This window comes from Camelus bactrianus, chromosome 7 (genome assembly GCF_048773025.1).
Source record: "Camelus bactrianus isolate YW-2024 breed Bactrian camel chromosome 7, ASM4877302v1, whole genome shotgun sequence".
Lineage (NCBI taxonomy): Eukaryota > Metazoa > Chordata > Mammalia > Artiodactyla > Camelidae > Camelus > Camelus bactrianus.
Window position 1 is genome coordinate 69,482,034 of NC_133545.1, and position 19,721 is coordinate 69,501,754.

The 19,721-nt window shown below is 36.7% G+C and overlaps 1 protein-coding gene across 1 annotated transcript in view; it reads left to right on the plus strand.

Annotated features, from left to right (window-relative positions):
• Window positions 1-17,112, plus strand: part of SEMA3E (semaphorin 3E) — a 226,253-nt gene extending 209,141 nt beyond the window's left edge. The window contains exon 17 of the mRNA XM_010946629.3: window positions 12,831-17,112. Coding sequence (XP_010944931.2) covers window positions 12,831-13,283 — 453 coding nt within the window. The 3' untranslated portion in view covers window positions 13,284-17,112. The remainder of the gene's footprint in view (window positions 1-12,830) is intronic.
• The last annotated feature ends 2,609 nt before the right edge of the window (window positions 17,113-19,721 follow it).

Below are 19,721 nucleotides of genomic sequence, written 5' to 3' on the forward strand. Positions count from 1 at the left end.
TATGAAATGTAATCTCTATACATTTTATTAATTCCATGAATGTTATGGGAAGCCTAATTAATGAGCACTTCTTACGGAAGCATTTTACCTTGGCTTGAAGACCTGGTTCCTTATGATGTGGGTCAGTTATTATGATGTCCTGAGGGAAAAGACTTAATAGAAGAGAGTTGGTAGATAAGGCTGTCCTTTAACGTGCATCTCCTGCACACAAGACCTGTGGTAGGTGCCTTGCCTTCTTCTTGGGTCTCACAACTGCATCTTAGGCATAATAATCTTCATCATACAAATGCGCAAACTCAAACTCAGAGAGGTATAGCTTTTAAACAAAGTCAGCGACAGGCCCAAGGTTTGAACTCAGGTCTTCCTGACTCCAAAACTGAGTTGCTTCATGTTTATTCATCATCCAAGTAACTAGGAATTTGCCCTGTGCAGTTTATAAAATGTACCGTTTTATTCTAAAAATGTATTCATGGATGAAATAATTGAAGCACAGAATGTTTAATTGCTTTCTTGGTTACTCACAGCTAGTTAAATAGATTCTAATCCACGTCTCTTAGCTCTTTCTACTACATCACACAATCTTCTGAAATCAGAATCCTGGGTACAGTTTCATGTGCTCTGAGACAGAGCATGAAGCAAATGCAAAACAGTTCACTACAGAAGTTCTGGAATTTGATTTCTGGAGAATGCTCCTGATATTGTGTGTGTGTGTGTGTGTGTGTGTGTTTCCATCAGAGTTTAGTGATATCGTGTGTGTGTGTGTGTGTGTTTCCATGAGAGTTTGGCAGAGCTTGCCACTGCAGCTTTTGTGGCAGAGGCACTGCTTCTCATGTTTAGATGTCTGAGAACCTGCCAATAATTTGTTAAACACGTCCCACTGATACCAGGAATCATTATTACACAGTGCATATATCAGTGCATTTCCATTGTCAGATTGCCCTTTCAGCCTTCTGCTCTGTCCATTGGTAGCAGAAGGGTTCTGCATGGAAATAAGTGTGCTTTCTTAGTTGAGCCTATGTAGATATCAACCTCAGAGTACTCTACCTCATTTTTTAACTAAAATAATGCTTTGTTCATTTATTTGCTATTTAATGAGCATCTACTATGTCCTGCTTGCATAGAACTTGTACTCTGGAGAACAGAGAAAGACATAATAATAATATGACTACATAAGAACATTAATATATTAAAGATGATAAGGAGAGTACAAGAGAGATTACTTGCAGAGAAAGATTGCAATTTTACATAGATGGTCTCACTAAGAAGTTCGCCAACAACTGACATTTGGAAATGACTTGAAAGGTCACTCAGAGCCTACTTTAATAGGTGATGAACAAATCACAGCCTTAGCCCTTTTGAAGCCTACAGTCTTTTTATTTTAAGTATTTCTTTTCTTTTTTTTGTATATTTATTTATTTATTGAAGTATAGTCAGTTTACATTGTTGTGTCAATTTCTGGTGTACAGCATAAAGTTTCAGTCATATATGAACATAGATACATTCTTTTTCATATTCTTTTCATCATAAAGTACTATAAGATACTGAATATAGTTTCTTGTGCTATACAGTATGAACTTGTTTATCTATTTTGTGTATATTAGTATTTGCAAATGTTGAACTCTCAATTTATCCTTTCCTACCCACTTCCGCACCTGATAACCATAAGTTTGTTTTTCTGTGTCTGCGAATCTGTTTCTTTTTCGTAAATGAGTTCATTTTGTCTTTTTTTTAAGATTCCACATAGAAGTGATATGATATGGTATTTTTCTTTCTCTTTCTGGCTAACTTCACTTAGAATGACATTCTTCAGGTCCATCCATGTTGCTGCAAATGGCATTATTTTATTATTTTTATGGCTGAGTAGTATTCCATTGTATAAATATACCACAGCTTCTTTATCCAGTCATAAGTTGATGGACATTTAGGTTGTTTCCATGTCTTGGTTATTGTAAATATTGCTGCTGTGAACATTAGGGTGCATGTATCTTTTTGAATTAAGGCTCCTTCTGGGTATATGCCTAGGAATGGGATTGCTGGATCATATGCTAAGTCTATTTTTAGTCTTTTGAGGACTCTCCATACTGTTTTCCATAATGGCTGCACCAAACTACATTCCCACCAGCAGCGTATGAGGGTTCCCTTTCTCCACAGCCTCTCCAGCACTTATTGTTTGTGAACTTTTGGATGATGGTCATTCTGACTGGTGTGAGGTGATACCTCATTGTAGTTTTGATTTGCATTTCTCTGATAATTAGCAATACTGAGCATTTTTTCATGTGCCTATTGGCCATTTGTATGTCTTCACTGGAGAATTGCTTGTTTAGGTCTTCTGCCCATTTTTGGATTGGGTTGTTTGTTTTTTTCTTATTAAGTTGTATGAGCTGCTTATATATTCTGGAGATCAAGCCTTTGTCGGTTTCATTTGCAAAAATTTTTTCCCATTCCGTAAGTTGTCTTTTTGTTTTACTTATGGTTTCCTTTGCTGTGCAGAGGCTTGTAATTTTCATTAGGTACCATTTGTTTATTCTTGCTTTTATTTCTATTCCTTGAGTAGACTGTTTTAGGAGAACATTTTTGAGATGTATGTCAGATAATGTTTTGCCTATATTTTCTTCTAGGAAGTTTGTTGTATCTTGTCTTATGTTTAAGTCTTTGATCCAAAAAATAGAACAGTTTTTGAACCTTGAGAATGATATAAAGTAAGTTGACAGACTACAACCTGAAGGTCAAATCTGGCCCTCAGCCTCTTTTGTAAATAAAACTTTATTTGAAAATTGTGACACCCATTTGTTAACCTAGTGTGTATGGCTGTTTTCAGGCTACAGCTGCAGAGTATAACAGAGACCACATGACATTCAAAGTCCAAAATCTTTACAGCTCTCTACAGGAAGTTTTTATAAGGACCCCAATGAACACACATATATAAGTGAAGCCTTATTAAATATCTCTATTTTGGATGACATATCTTTTCATGAGTAGCTAAACCCTCACACAGGGCTGAGCACTGTAATTTCATTGGAATGAGTTTTCAACATAACCGAATGGAATATTTTCTTGGAATACGTTCTTTTGGACTTTATTCTTTACTCCTTGACTGACCAAACCGATGCGTATCCCAGAGACACTAATCAAGGTTGTGTTCTAGAAGGAGTTCATAAATCCCCAGTGGGGAAATTTGGGAGCAATCCCCAGATACCTAAAATACTCTTCACAGCATGCCCAAGTGGTTTAAGGCAGGCCAGTAAGCTCCTGGTCCGTAAGATGGCCATCATAATTTACCCCTCGGTAGGCATGGAAGTTTTACTTTCTCCTGCGTTCTCGCTGATCTTCCCATTGGGGATTCTCTCTTTATGGGAAACTATTTTTGTGTGTTTGTGTGTCTTAATATTAAAATATCAACTGTTTGCCTTGTATAGACTGCTTACACAATGCATAAATGTGCATATTTATTATAGAAAACCCAAGAGGATGTAAGTTGACATCAAAACTCCAAAATTTCCATTTGACTTTAATCTCTTACTTCTTTATTTATTTTTTTTTACTTTATGCCCCAAATAATCACTTTTCAACTTTGTCTTGAGACTGCCTACTGAGTAGAATAAATTCTTCAAAGTCACTTAAATACTGTTGAGAGATATAAGAGGCCTGGTTAACTTATCAATCAGCAGTTCCTTCCAGATAACTTAGAGTTCATTGCATCCATGCTAAATTTGTACAGTCTCAATGAAAGCATAATTTTATTGATAATTCAGTGCATTGTGGAGACAGCATCTCTTGTAAAAACAGAAGAAGGAAAAATGAAGTGCCCAAATTACATTCTTTAATGTTGAAGTTGCATTGTGTCATCAAAATTAGGAGACTTCTGAAGTGAAATCTTATCTTTATTCTACCATCTTATTTTCTAGATGAGTCCTGTTTTCTTGCCCTTCATCGGTGCTAGCTAATCCAAGACAGAGATCAGTGACAGCCCTGTTTACATTTTTGTCTTTATTCCATGTTCTCAAAGCATCAGACTTGTTCCACTCGAATTTCATTTCTTTGGTTTTCTTGTTGTCATAATATTAAAGTGCGTGAACTCTTTGCCTCATTTGAAACATCTGTTTAGTAGTTTTGATGTTTCTACCTCAGTCTGTTAAAAAATGTGCTTATCCTTCCTAAATGAACAACTCTTCACAGGTAAATACTCAGAATTTGCATTTTTCGGTCTTGACAAGCATTTATTTATAATGTCATATGCCCCATATTTTATATTTGGAGTAATTAGCAGTATCACTTATGAATTTCATTTTTTTTTCCTTGCAGTGGCAAAGACACAGTTTCTATTGTTTAAATGGCAAATATAAAGCAACTTTATGGTTGTAAGAATAGAAATGGATTGAGAGTTTTAGGTAGAACTCTCTTAATTTTCTGAGAGATCGCTGAACATCTTTGAAAATTAACCATATCTTTCTAGATCTGTGGACTCAGAGACGGACCTCTGTTTTACCCCACTGAGACCAGTCTGACTCTGGACATCTGATTGAATGAAGTAACGAAGTAACAGGGTCATGCAGCAACCCCCTTGTCAGACACAGAGTAGATCAAATCAAATCAAAACCACTGATTCCCTCACTTCCCAGTTCCTCTGGCTCTAGTGTAAATTATAGGTTTTATGATCTTCTGGAAAATAGAAATTGTACCTCTGCATGAAGATACACCGGCTTAGAACTGGATACCTGGACCCCCTTGCTTTAGCCTCAGAGAAAGCTTGTATTGAGCTGTACTTGGACATCTTGTCCTCAACAGGCACTGAGACGTTACTTTAAGGAAAGGTATTTATTGTTGTGCTGCTGAGTGGACGCCTGCCTCTCTTTCTATGAAAACACAGATGAGATTTTTCTCAGGCTTCAGTGCCAGGAAAAGATGTACTTGTCAGAGGGAGTAATTTTTAAAATACACTTGAGAGACATGTGGATCCCTGAACTTACCATACTTTCCTCTTTCCTCTGGTCACTAGGAAATTTAGTGTTGAATTTATACTACTGTTAGAGTAGCTGTTCAGTGCCTTGTGGTGTGCAGTTTTGTGTTCAAGCATTATCTGTACTCTCGTCCTCTGTCCTCTTCCTCCCTTCATCCTCATCACCCTGATACTCCTTTTTTCCTAGGAGTCTTTGTATTTCCCTCCTGTTTACCCTCTTCCCAAAAGCAGACTCAAGTGTGTCACAGCCAGGTCTAGGCAGGCCTGATACTCTTGTCTTTGGAAATTTTCAGTAAAATACTGTCCTTAAACTGCTGTTTGCTTAATTTTTGAGCAGTACTTCTAAAATTATATGATTATAGTATACTAGAGCGTGAACCGATCTCACAAACAGCTTAGTTTATTGTTTGCCAAACCGAGATAATCACTGCAGACAACTGGAGTTTTTGTTTGTTTTGCTTGTTGGTTCTTGTTTTTGACTTCAGACATATAGTTTAGTTCATCATATGGCACATTGTCATGATCAGGTAGTCCACACAAATTTCCCCTCTTGTTTGATTTTATTTTTCCTGGACCACTTTCTCCACTTTGATCCCTACTTCCGTATATGCATCCATTGTAATGAGTGGAGTAAGTCCAATGCTCCATCTGTATGTGGAACAAGTATTCCTAGTATACAGGAGCTGTGAAAATAAATATATTGTGTTACGGGTATTATTCCGCTCTGCTTTTTAAAACTCAGCACTGTGTTTGTATGGTTTATCACTATTGCTTTGTGTGTCTCTGTTTCATTGTTTCTGTAACTTATTCCGTAGCCTACAGTTGTTGCTCTTGATTGATCACTTCCCCTAAGAGGGAACCAAGAGTGTCGCTAATCCCCACTACCACATCTTTAATCATCATCTCTGTAAGTTACCCCCTGTAGCTCTGAGTGCAAATTTCTACATTATTATCTGTCAGCATTCTTCATTTCTAGAACTACTCTCAGCTTGCTTTCCAGAATTTCTTCACCACCTTCACTCTCAGAGCAGTTCTTGTGGGTCTCCCTTTCCACATATCTTCACCTGTATTTGGTAATTTCCTAATTTTTGCCTTTCTTCTGGGTACAAGGCGGTGTCTTGGTCAAATTTGCATTTCTAAAATAACTAGTAAAGTTGAACATGAACTTGCACACTTATTAAGCATTTGAGTTTCTCCTCCTCTGAATTGCTTTTTTATATGATTTTTCCATTTCTCTCTTTTATATTTTTGTTGACTTTCAAGAGGTCTTTGCATCTTCTCTGTACAGTAATCCATTCTTGAGAATAAATGTTCCAAACTTCTTCTTTGATAAAGTTGATACATTGAATACAACATTTTTTCATGGAATAGTTTTGAGTTCTTATTTATGATAACTTTCTTCTCGGCATCTTCTTGTATTAGATAGAACTTTTCCATGTTTAGATCTTAAATTAATCTGAAGTATAAGTACAACTTTATTTGTTCTCCAGATAGTGTGATAGGTTTCCCCAAATGAGCAATTAAGTTAATTCATTGTGCCTCTATTGAGTAATCCTCTCTCATATAGCAGGTTTACACTGGAAAGTGTCTTTAATAAAAGAAAAATTTTATTTTAATACTGTCATATATGACATTTTTTGTAAGTCAGTTTTTTTTTTTTTGTATTGAAGGTAGGCCAGATAAACAAATAAATATATACATTGTTGGTCTTTATTTCTCGACTAAAACTGATTTCATTGTTGAATATATTTAGAGCTAAACCAATTCAAGGCCCTTGTCTGTCCGTGTCTTATAAAATGTGTGGAACATATGGTTGATACACATGGAAATCACTGCTTCTTCCTGACCAGCTACCAGATGTGCAGGGTTCTTTGCTTAATTATGTTTTTTTATTTAACATTATGAAACATACTGAATCAATCTTTATTGCTAAGAATATTAAAACCATTTTCAGTAAGAAATTTTGTATTTTTGTAGATTGCCTATAAGAATATTTGATAAAATGATATATTATGTCCCATCTCCTTGACTAAGGAAATCTGGTCTGCAGACAGCGCAGCTGGATGAAAGCAATTCTGTAATCAAGATTTGATGTCAAGGTACCCATGTTAACTAAAGTTTGGGAAGATTAAATCATGGAAGGACTTCAAATACAAATTTCTAAGTCATTTTTTATTTTTAGACTTCATAGACCATGGAAGATGTATTTAAGTTTCAAAGTAGTTTAACCTACATAATGTACAGCTATCTAGACTTGAGAGTTGAAACATCTTTTATGCCTGAACTTCTGATTCACTGTAACCGGGAGAGGAGACCAAGATTCTGAGACAGGCACTGGCGATAACATGCAAATAAACGATGTAGGACAATTCCATTATAATCGTCGTGCTTCCATATTTTTTAACCTGTCTGGACTTTATACGCAGTGCATTGTTTCTCAGACTTGGATTTCTGATTATGAAAGAAATACCTGCTTTTTATACCAGACTTGAAAATTCTTTAAAAAAACAAAAATTACTTTTCATCCAGTGTTCAAGGATTTGTACTTATTTCTATTTCTGCTCTTTGTTTTATTTTAAAACACTTTCATAAACTGCTTGCTATATGCCTGAAAGGTAGACTGGATGACTTCCATACTGTTTCATGTGTTATTCACTCTCACGGGAGATGCAGTAGGGAGAGAACAAAGGATTGTATTCTTGGTGATGTTTGTATGCAGATTCTTTTCAGGGAAAGGCATGTCCTGGAGCTGCTTTTCCTGTGTATCTGTGAGGCCCAGCCTTCTCTTCTCGGTCACTAACGGCTCCTGAAATCGTACCTGCTTCCTCTCTATCCAAATCACTATTGAACTTACATAGAAAAAGTGAATAACTTTGGGATATATCTTTGCTGGTATGCGTCACTGCTTTGCATGTTTGTACGCTATGAACTAACTAATAGGTTCTCATGTTTTCACTGTGTTCTGAGCCGTTGACTCATTGTGGAATATTGAGCATGATTAGGAGAGACTTTTGCCATTATGAAACTTCAGATATGGTTAAAGAGATAAAACTTGCATGGAAAAATAATTTGAAGAGGAATAGAAGTACTAGCTTGTGTGCTACAGATGTGAATGCTACTGAGTTACAAAAAGAATCAAAAGATCTTCATGGACTGTAAAGAAAGTACTCATTTAAGTAGTGAAATTTTACAGCTTGTAGGAAATTTTTAAAAAATGGTTGGATAGAAAGTAAAGAGGAGTTCATTAAAGGTAAGGAAAGACAGACTAAGGCCATGGAAGCAGGGAATAAGGTGGCCGTACAGGGGCCAAGAGCAGCAGGAGCTGGGAAGACAGATTTGATTCTAGTGTCGTCTAGGTTGCGTTCACCACCTGCCCTTAAAAGTAAGACATTTTCTTGGGCTGCTGTCATGACTTACAATGTTTATTAAATATTCACAGGAATGAAACAGGCCATGCATTCTTTATGCTTGTTGCTTTTATTCAAATATAGAGTGAAAATAAATTTACAAATAAAATATAAAATGCAGACATCATTTAAATGTTTATTTAACATGATGGTTTTTGTTCGCTGAAATAAGATCTCTCCATGAACGTTCTGTGTGATGCAGACTACCACATAGGTGTGCATTTGTGTGTGTGTGAAATCTCTCTCCACAGCACCGTGTGTCATGTGATGATTCAACACCCCCACACTTTATTCAAGTGACTTTAAAATTTTTATGTACATTACTACGTAGGAATGTTGTTTGGTTTTCATTTGGCTGGAATGTATCATTAACATGTTAAATCCATCTTTGTTCTTAGCTAAAAATGGTTAAAACTTTCAAAGTGGTTCAGAATCCATGATAAATACGAACACTAACAATGAGGTTGGTTTTCCACAGAATCCCACGTAGATCTGATTAATTTATTATCGATCATCATGAAAGTAAACACACTGATTTAAGAAATCCTTCTAGAAAACTCATTTATCTCCAGAAATGCACCAGTTCCACCAACCCTAGTAAGAAGCACCACATTCAGCTCGTTCTGGGACAGAGATCAAAAGGCAGGATCTGGTTAATTGAGCAATTTTCACCTGCTCAGACAAGCAATAGCATCAATAAGTACTCAGGCAGGAACATAGCAAAAGAAAGTGAACTTTCAAGAGTGAAATAAAATCCATATGTTGAAATGAAGGGGAAAGGTGCCAGTCAAAAGAAAATTTATTAAAGGATTGTTACATATTTGCAGGTAATGTTGCAGGCTCAGGTGTATAAAGGTGAACAGGTGACATGGTGTTAATGGAAGGAGGACACTTTTACAGGCGGGTGAAGGTGGCCTGTTTGAAGAGATGATACTTAGTTCAGCCTTTCAGGATGAGAAGCAGCCAGCCACGGAGACCCTCCAGGCGCCGACAAGAGCGTAGTTCCTGAAACAGAATCGACCTGGGCATGAAAGCAGGAGCAGAAGAGAGCAGTATAAATAGGAAGCACGCATACTCCTGAGGGTCTGAACAGTTTTCCTTACCTGATGTGGAATGGAAAATTCAGGATTTACCAGCCTTCCTTCCGTCACCTATACTTTACAGTGACCTGCACTTGGGACTGAAAGGGGAAAAAAAAAGATTCACTGTTGCTAACGAAAAATTTAAAATAAGAATTAGAAACTGGACAAGCTGAAGGTAAAGATATACAATAGCTACAATAAAGATAAATATTTAATAATCAGAAAAGAAAGATATGCAGGAGACTGCAGTGAGATAAGGCCAGAAAATCAGTTATGAAGCATGAGAGTCTAACATGCAGCAAAAATAGTGAAATGGGATGGATGTTTCTGTCCATCACCACTGAAGAAATGTTGGTGGGAGTTTGATGCATTGGATCTGTGGACAGAACAATGATAAATGTAAATGACCAGCAGTTGAGGAGGGGGGACTAGGGATAATGTAATTGTCAGATACAAGGAAGTCAATGAATGGGAGGGGAGTGCAGTTTGAGTGGAAAGACACTGAATTGTAGTTAATGAAGAATCATGTGGAGAAGTCTTGGTCAGTGTTTTATAATTAATAAGAAACACAAAACAGTGGATTGTCTATGTGTGAGATGCACCATCCTCAGGAAGCCGACTGAAACGAGAAAATGGAAGAGTTATCAGTAGATGCAAATAAAACATGAAATCAAGGAAGGGCAGAGGATTGTGCCTTAGAAGGAATGAAAGATCTACATAAAAGATCAAGAAAGAACCAAGAAGCGAATCAGGATGGTATAATGGCATGGACGACACAGAAAAAAAATGACGTGGAAGGTGGCGGGTCCATCTACATCCAGTGCATCCACAAGTTTAAAAATACGTGGAAGATGTGCTTCAGTCAGTGTTGTCTGGGGCCTGGTAAGGTCACAGCCGGGTTGCAGTAGGTGGTGAATTTGTGGAAGAAGCTAGTAGGAAAGAGAAGGCTGCCAAGAGGCCTGGAGGAAATGAGCAAAAGCGGCACCGAGTCCTTTGAGAGTTATTTGCTGTGGCAGGTGTCAAGGACGCATTCTCAGCAAAACTGACCACCAGGTAACAGACTGTTTCTATGTAATGAAGATGGTTTGGTTTGAGGCCTCCTCCTGCTTCATCACTGCAGAACTTCCTTCGGGTTCTGTCCATCAGGACATCGTTCTGCCAAGTCAAGTAAGCCTCTGTGAAGGACTTGTGTAGCCCTTTTGATCAGCCAACTGTGTCACTCTGACGCTGCTGAATAAATTCCCTTACACGGCTGGAACGGACCCCTGCTGGGAGCCTCGTAATTTATCATTAACGTCTCTTTTTGGCATTCAGTCTCTGCTACACCTCAAATGCCATTTCACACATTATTCACAGATTATATAAATGATCACGCGTGAGCAGTCACACATAAGTAATCACATTGCAGCATCGGACGTGCCCAAGCCAGTTGTGGCTTGGAGTAGCTGAGCCCAGCAGGCCTTGCAAAAACCTGCCACTGGGACAGAAACAACCTGGTGGTAATGGCCTTTCCTGCCAGAGTGGTTGTGGTTGTTGCCTCATCACGTGCTTCTTTCATATTGACAGAGGTGAATAGTGCTCTTGTTGTGTGTTCTCGGGGGAGGTCAACCAGTGTAGTGCGCATCACGTTTACCCCATCATGATACGGTCCTGGGCCATCTGAACACATGCCAGTTTGTTTTTAGCTAAAGGAATGGAGAGGCATACTTCATTCTATTGCTGTTTGCTGTATTACTATTCGCAGATGCCATGTTGTTTACAGTTTGAAGATTTGTGGCAATCCTCCGTTAAACAAGTCTCTTGGCGCCATTTTCCCAACAGCGTTTGCTCACTTCGTGTCTCTAGGTCACATTTTAATATTCTCAAAATATTTCAAACTTTTTCATTTTTATTATATTTGTTAAGCTAATCTGTGATCAGTGATCTTTGATGTTACTATTGCAAAAAGATTACAACTTGTTAAAGGCTCAAATAATGGCTAGCATTTTTGAGCAATAAGGATTTTTAATTAAGGTATATACATGATTTTTTAGACATAATGCTGTTGTGCACTTAATAAATCACAGTATAGTGTAATCATAATTCCTGGATGCACTGGGAAACCAAAAATCTGACTCCTTTTATCACAATATTCACTTTATTGCAGTGGTCTGGAACCAAACCCACAAAATCTCTGAGTTATGACTGTATGTAGGAAAGGTAGAGGTAAATATTAATAGCACTTCACAAATTATTCTCTCCTGTGTTGCATAAACTTGACAGCAATCCTTCGATTTACATTAGGATTATTACCTCCATTTTCACAAAGAAAACTAAGGTAGAAAATCCACATAAATGCTCTAGATCACACAACTCAGTAGACAGTGGTGCCAGTATTTGAATCTAGTTTTGTCTAATATCGAATCTACACTCACCAGTACAACTATTGGTGACAAAACACGAGCTATTTTTGGAGGCCTTGTTGTTCCCTTCTTACCCTGAATTGTAATTATTTATTTATAAAAGTAATGGGCATAATTTATTATGTCCTAAAAAGGAAATATTTGAGCACTAAAGTATATGCGGACTTAATTTTTACTAGACTGTGAGGTCATCCAGAGCAGAATTTGGATTTTACTTGTTTATTTTTTAATCTCTGCTTAAATGGACAGCCCTGTAGAAATGTAAGAAATGCTCACTGAATTAATTAATGAATGGATTTTTTTTTTTTTCCCGGTAAGAAGAGTGTTGGTACCCCAGCTCCCTAAACAGGTCCTTGCAGATACATTGATCAGTATGATCTGGGAAAATAAGGACCTGTGAACTAATAATGTGAGAAGTGACATTTGTTTTTGGCCATTAAAAAGGAAATTAAATTTGACAAATCTTTGTTTCACTATGAGTGCTATACTGACCTGGATCTATTTCTAATGATTAATTGAAATTATTAGGGAGAAAGTTCTCTCACTTTGCTCTTCAGAATACCGATAGAAATTGATCTCAAAGTCGCTGATATGAAGTGATCTCAATATAAGTAAGTGCAGGACTCATACGTACACCTGATTTAATTACTTAGCCTCTTTTTCTCATATATTTATGTTATATCATAATATATTGATATAATGTATAAATATGTTGCATTATAAAATATAAAAAGAACTACATAATACTAAAATATAAATGTATAAATAGTAACATTTAATATATAATACATATGATATAGTTAATATATTCATTGTATAATATGTATATAATATAGAGAGATATAGAGATCTATGACTTTCAGGATTTCATCATATGATAACAAAAATGAAAAAACTCAAGATAGACAGTGGGAAGGGTTATAGCTGGTGTTCTTTTCTCCTGGATAATACTTTAGTGCCATTGATTTTCTTGTTCTTGCAGGTGAAGACTGATGACAGAGTGGTTAAGATGGACCTTGGCTTACTCTTCCTAAAGGTACGCAAACTGGATGCTGGGACGTACTTTTGCCAGACAGTAGAGCATAGTTATGTCCACACCATCCGTAAAATCACGCTGGAGGTAGTGGAAGAGGAGAGAGTGGAGGAAATGTTTAACAAAGACTATGAAGAGGACGGTCCTCGCAAGATGCCTTGTCCTGCTCAGAGCAGCGTCCTGCATGGAACCAAACCCTGGTACAAGGAGTTCTTGCAGCTGATTGGTTACAGCAACTTCCAGAGAGTGGAAGAATACTGCGAAAAGGTATGGTGCACGGATAAGAGGCGAAAAAAGCTTAAAATGTCCCCTTCCAAGTGGAAGTATGCCAACCCACAGGAAAAGAAGCTCCGTCCCAAAGCCGAGCACTACCGCCTGCCCAGGCACACGCCGGGCTCCTGATGGGGCCACACCGTCTCCCAGCTTCCGAAGAGTTTATGTTTAGGAACTAAAACAGAAAAGGAGAGAGGAACATGCAGCCATTCTCTGCAGTACTTCAAAGAGATTTCTGTAATACAGAAAGGACTAGGAAGGTGTTATGATAAGTTATTCTACATACTTACTGGACTGCTTAAACCTCACGTTAACTAATTTTTTTTTTCAAGAAACAAGTGTATTGCTTGATGATTTCACATTATATTTGTCCAAAAGTGACCACAGCTGTACTTTTAAGTACTTGGCTGCTTTTCCATGACAATTATTATTTTACCTTTGAGAGACTTAAGATTATTGCAATATTGATGAAAAATTAGAGATTTTCATCATCACGGAAGAAATGTTTTAATCTTTCTGAATTTTGCCTTTCCACCATGATGTAAAATGTGTAGAATATCAGATACTCTAACATTCTCACGTGAACCATCTTTTTAAGAATTATATTAGTGTTGTTTAAGCCCTGAGTTCTATGAAGCAGGTGTAATTATTGTAAACCATGGAAGAAAAACTATGGTCATCTTGAGGCATGTGCCCTTCATGAAACATTTTTAAAACCACATTGACAATAGTTATGTTTCATGATTAAAACACATTCTTTCAATTTCACTCCAGTGCAGGAAGAATGAAGTTAAGGTAACGTCTCAGAAAAATAGCGAAGAATGTCAGAACAGATGGAGTGACAGAACTCTAACTGAAAATATTTTTGCTGCCCTCTTGTGGTAGAAAAGGTATAGTCTTATATCCTTTTAAATTCTACAGATTGTTTAGTTAAGGTTTGCAAGCAGTTTTCCAGTACATATGTCTAGTCCATTTTCAGAAAAAACTAACAACTAAAAATGTGTTAATGCCTGTGTCATGTTTTAAGATGGAGATATGTTTATAAATAATTTATTACCTCACAAACCAAAAATGAAGATACTACAGCACTCTATTAGAACTTAAATTTTATGCCATCTAAATAATCCTATTAAAACTTAAATTGTATGCCTTCTAAATAATCTTCCTTGAAATCTATAAGATTCCAGAAATATAGTTTATTATTTTAAAAAATTAAAGCATTTTGCTCTCAGATATCAAAATTTCCTTTCTATTTTACATTACCAAATAAGATTGTCTTATGAGGTTCACTGAACTACCAAGATGTTCAGAGTAGCATTACTTTTATAAATATTATCAGAAGTTTTTGTTTTTGAGAATGCTTGTTTCCTGAAGTCTCCTTTTCCTATTTTATTTAGCCATTAACTTTCCAAAGTATGAAATTCTGAGTTTTCATTAAATAAAAACTAAAAACAAGTGAATTACACATGAAAGCAATTATATTTATTTAAATGTTTATTTTGAATAATATTCATTTCAGTTTTCAAAATTAGCTCATAGGCTATATAATTAAGAAAGTTGACTTGTGATGGTTTGCAAATTTTGTTCAAAAATTAACAAATTTAAGAAAGTTTGGAAAGTTCATTTGGGAAGCCTCCAAGCTCCAAAAGTTCTAAAGGGTACAAATATATGGGAAATTAACACTCTGGAAAATGCAGTTGTTGTTCCCCTAAAAATCCACCAGAGGTCATTGCTGCCCACCAATATTAACTGAAGATAGCGTGTATTTCAGTAAAAACCTGCCCAATGTGGAGCAGTAGAAGCATAACCACAGATCAGAGGGTCCTTAGCAAAGTTTATGTCTGAAATACTTAAAGTGAACAGATAAGGCAATGCACAATTGATTGAATATAGTCTTCTGTTAATATGAGAAGGGAAAGCAGGGTTTTCTCCTGTATTCAGTTGTTTTTTTTTTTAAATAAGGCAGATGTGGTATAAGTAGTTATTTTAATCTCAGTAGCACACAAGCAGTTTATAATAATGATAGCAACGATGTCAATTGTGGAATAAAATATTTGTTAACTGAAGAGTTAAGACTGAGGAAAAAAGCTTTCTATGACATGTCTTAGGAATTAAACAATCCTACAAACTATTCAATTCAATGAGATGACAATTTTAACCAGTAAAAAAAAGCTTTTAAAAATGCTGACTTGAAAGAAGCCAGGTAAGAAAATTTTGAGGACTCAAGTCCACAATTTAGGGAGAGCACTAAATTTCATATACACTATTTTTCCTTTTTCTCAGTGTTCGGCTCTGCCTCTGTCTCGGTCTCTGTCTCTCTCCTCTGTCCTTCCTTCCTTATACCCTTTCTTTTGTCCCCCATACGTGAGTGCAGGTACACACACACACACACACACACACCCATGACATACTTCAAGGTAAATCGCCATTGCCCTCTCAAAAGACAAACCAGTAACCTGTGTTGCCCTGTCCTTGAGAATCTGCAGCATATCACAAAAACATATTTTCTGTCTATTGTTCTGTCTGGCATTAGATTTCAAATTTAGAATCTCGTTTGAGAAGTGCCCACGCTTGGAAAATCATAAATGAATTGATCCCCTTTATCCCCTTTTCCTTGACCTCAGGAAGGGCACACGCCTAGTCACCTGCAAGGCTTGGGGGAATCTAGAGTCTGCCTTGACCCCAGCACATTTTCCCAAGACACTGTGCCCTCTGGGAACACGCAGATGGGAAAGAATCATGACCGCTCATTCTAGTTTCCAAGGAGCAGCTCCAGTCAGGGTCAGCCCTGCTTCTTCAGACCTCCTCCTTGATACTTACTGTTGAGGGGCAGGGTCTCTGAAGAGACTGAGCTGTAACAAAAAAAAACAAAGTACCCCTCTTCTTTCAGTACCGTGTTACCCATTGAGCTAGACAGATGCCCATTAGTGAGGAGGATTTCAACTTAAGTGGATCTTAGTTTATGATTTGTGAGGTCTCTTCCACATCTAACATTCTACATAGCTAACTTCTTCTTTTGTATTTATTACTGAATATTTCAGTGCAAAGCTATCAACTTGGAGAAACAGGGATTAAAAATATAAACACTAATCAGAGTTCTAGAGAAAAGGGAACAGAAAGTCTTTGTCTGCTTGGTAAGTGGCAATGCCAAATATCTTACAGAATTTTTTTCTTTCCTAAAATTAGTTAAGTACTTAGAATCTTTTTATCAAGTGTTCAATGTTTGCTCTAGGGTGTCAGGTTTTGTAAATCTTCATAGTGATTATGAACATTTGTAAAATTTGTAAAATACAGTAAATTGTTTTGAGTGTTGGTGTTAAGCATGAAACAAACACAGCAGCTGTTGTCCTTAAAATGAACTGTCTTCGGCCTGGCAGATATATTAAAAATATTAATTAGCATTGTGTAGCTCTTTAAGATCCCAGGAGAAAGTGCCACAGTCACGGTGACAATGAGCTGATGTCCTTTTTCCTCCATCAGAGTACCACACTGAGTGACTTCTTCAACAACTGTTGCATTTGAATCAGATATGAATGATAGATTTTTCCACGAACATTTTTGATGGTAGTGTGTTATTTAAGCTGGTCTATTTTATTTTTCTTGGGAAGATAGCATTATAATTTGGCTTGCATTAAAAATTGAATGTGTTCTGTTTATGTTTAAATGGCTTAGTTATAAGCTAGAGGACTACATGGGGGTATTTTTGTCTTTATGGCTTTCTTTTACTTGCTTGCCTGCATTCATGACAGCATGTGCTGTATTATTTCTTCTCACTGACTGTAAGCCATGAGACTTATTACCATCTGGTGGCAAGCTGCAAAGACCACTGACAACACATCTCTTTGACTATCATGTGGATTTGCCACTATGCGCTGCATCATGTGTCTGTATGGTTACGTATAATTTCTGTTTCGTTCAACTTAGACGATAAAGAAATAAATATTGGCTAAACCCTTAAGTGCTGTCCGAGGAGTGTTTTCTAAGTTTTTGCCAGTTGAACTTGTTTCATACTGTCAAGCTTAAACATAAACACACAGTACTAGACTTAGCTCTGTTTTTTAAGAAGTTAGAAAAGAATTCAATTCCCTTTCCTTTGAAATGTGTATGTCAACTTTCTCAGGGAGGAAGGAGTTTGTTCATCTCATTATTTTGCAGCAGTTGGGTTTATTTATGCCACATCGTGTTTCTAGGACCAGCAGCCAAAAATCCCTTTCAAAGCTGCATCATCCAGATAAGAGATACAGAGAATGAATGCTTTTAAAATGGTAACTAGTAGGATGTTGATGATTTTCCGCAAGCCTCAACTTCTCCCCTAATGCATCTAAATTGCTGTGTTCTCTATTTTTATAAGAACTTGGGGAGGTAATTTAAGTGAGATTGAGTGTTAAATGGCTCCCTCTTTGAGGAGTTTTGTTTTCAAGGCGAATTTTATTGTATGGTAAGTAATTAGTTGTGATGTTTTAAAGGAAGCATTGGGCAGCAGCCTGACATAGTGTTTCTGGCAGCTTTATGATATGACAGTGCCATTAATGGTAACCATTTATACACGTTTCAAACTTGCGTTTATTTATCCTGCAGGGCCTAATTGAGTGCAGTATTTGATGAACCTGTTGAAACTGCTTTTTAGATACGTATTCAGTCATTAGTCAATGGAAAGTAGAGAAACAGTTACAGTGACTAGAAATTTCTTACCTATTATTCAAAGGGAACAAAAGTATGTACTCATCTTTTTATTTATTTAAAAAAAATTTTATTGAAGTATAGTCAGTTACAATGTGTCAATTTCTGGTGAATAACACAATGTCCCAGTCATGCATATGCATACATATATTCATTTTCATATTCTTTTTCATTAAAGGTTATAATAAGATACTGACTATCTTATCTGTGTTATACAGAAGAAACTTGTTTGTGTTTTTTTAATCTATTTTTGTATATAGTGACTAACATTTGTACCCATCTTTTTATTCAAAAACTGTATACCAGCCACTGGATAATTGCCTAATAATGCCATTAAGCTACATAGATACATAAAAATTGAATTAAATTTGTTATGAGAATATGTTTACAATTTTCATTGGAAAAGTTCCAAATCATCATTTTATTTCATGCAGTATAACACACAATAAGAATGTAGCTTTTAAATTTTTTTTCAAGTGTTTGAAATGTGAAAACTATTTCTCATTATGAATCTTGAGACTTAGGTCGCAATGGTATTGGAAAGCCTAGCTTTGATTCAGGGAAGCTGCGGTGATGTAGCAATGATAGATGGTACAGAAAAAGAAAAAAATTATAGAAAAGAAAGACACAAACAAGACACAGCAAGAAGGCAGCCTTGTGCAAGACAGGAAAAGGGCTCTCACCAGGAGCAAATCAGCCAGTCTCTTGATCTTGGACTTCCCAGCCCCCAGCACAGTGAGAAATAATTGTCTGCCATGTAAGCCACTCCGTCTGTGGTATTTTCTTATAGCAGACTGAGCAGACTAAGCACATGAAGGAAAGCATGGACAGAGGCAGCAAGATTAAGGAATAAACAGAAACACACATAATGGGCCTATAAACAAGTACTCCACAACGTCTGAAAGTATCTGAAGGTAAGTGAATATGTGGAAAAAGTGATGAGAAGTGGCCTCTCGGCCCTGATGGTTGGCTTATACCAATTAACTTAGGATAATCAGAGTTTCCACATTTTAGAAGATTTCTTCTTTGTGGATCAGAGTAAGTTTGGAGGGAAGAGGGAAACAAAATCATAAACTCAATTATTAAGCAAAAAGAAAAAAAAATAGAGCTAGTGACAAGCGGGATGATCCCTTGGAGATCGTTCCGTAAATTTAACCTGTTTTGAAAGAAAGTTTGAAGAGGTTCTCAACTTTACATGTTTTTTTTTTCTTTTCAAAGCAGCTTAAAACAGTTCAAATTTATTATCTCATGATTTCCACAAATCAGAAGTCCAGGCACAATGCATCTCAGCTGGATTCTCTGCTTAGGATCTCAAAAGACCAAATCAGTGCATCAGCTACCAGGGCTCTGGGAAAGAATCCACGTTCAAGTTCATTCAGGTAATCCGGAGAATTCTGTTCCTTGTGGTTCCAAGACTAAGATCCCTGCCCTGCTTCATACTCAACACCAGCAATGGACTGTTGAGTCCCTCTCAGGCTTAGAATTTCTCTGACTTCCTCTTAGGCTGCATTTTTCTACCTCCAGCTGGAGAAATGTCTCTGCTTTTAAGGATTTGTGTAATTAGACTGAGCCCACCCAGATAATCCAGGCTAATCTTACTTTAAAGTTTGTAACCTTAGTTACATTTCCAAAGTCCCTTTTGCCATATAACAACTTATTTTCAGATTCTGAGGATTAGGGGGTAAGCATATTTCAAGGATCCTGTAAATACTCTGGCCCCTAAAGATTCACATTCCTCCCAAATGCAATATACATTTATGCCATCTCTAGGCGTTATCTTATTACAGCTTGAGCTCAGAAGTCTCAAATCTTATCACCTGTTTCTAGTTCAGGTATGAATAAGGCTCTTGGTATATCATCAAATACCTTTCTAGGGCACAGTTCCTA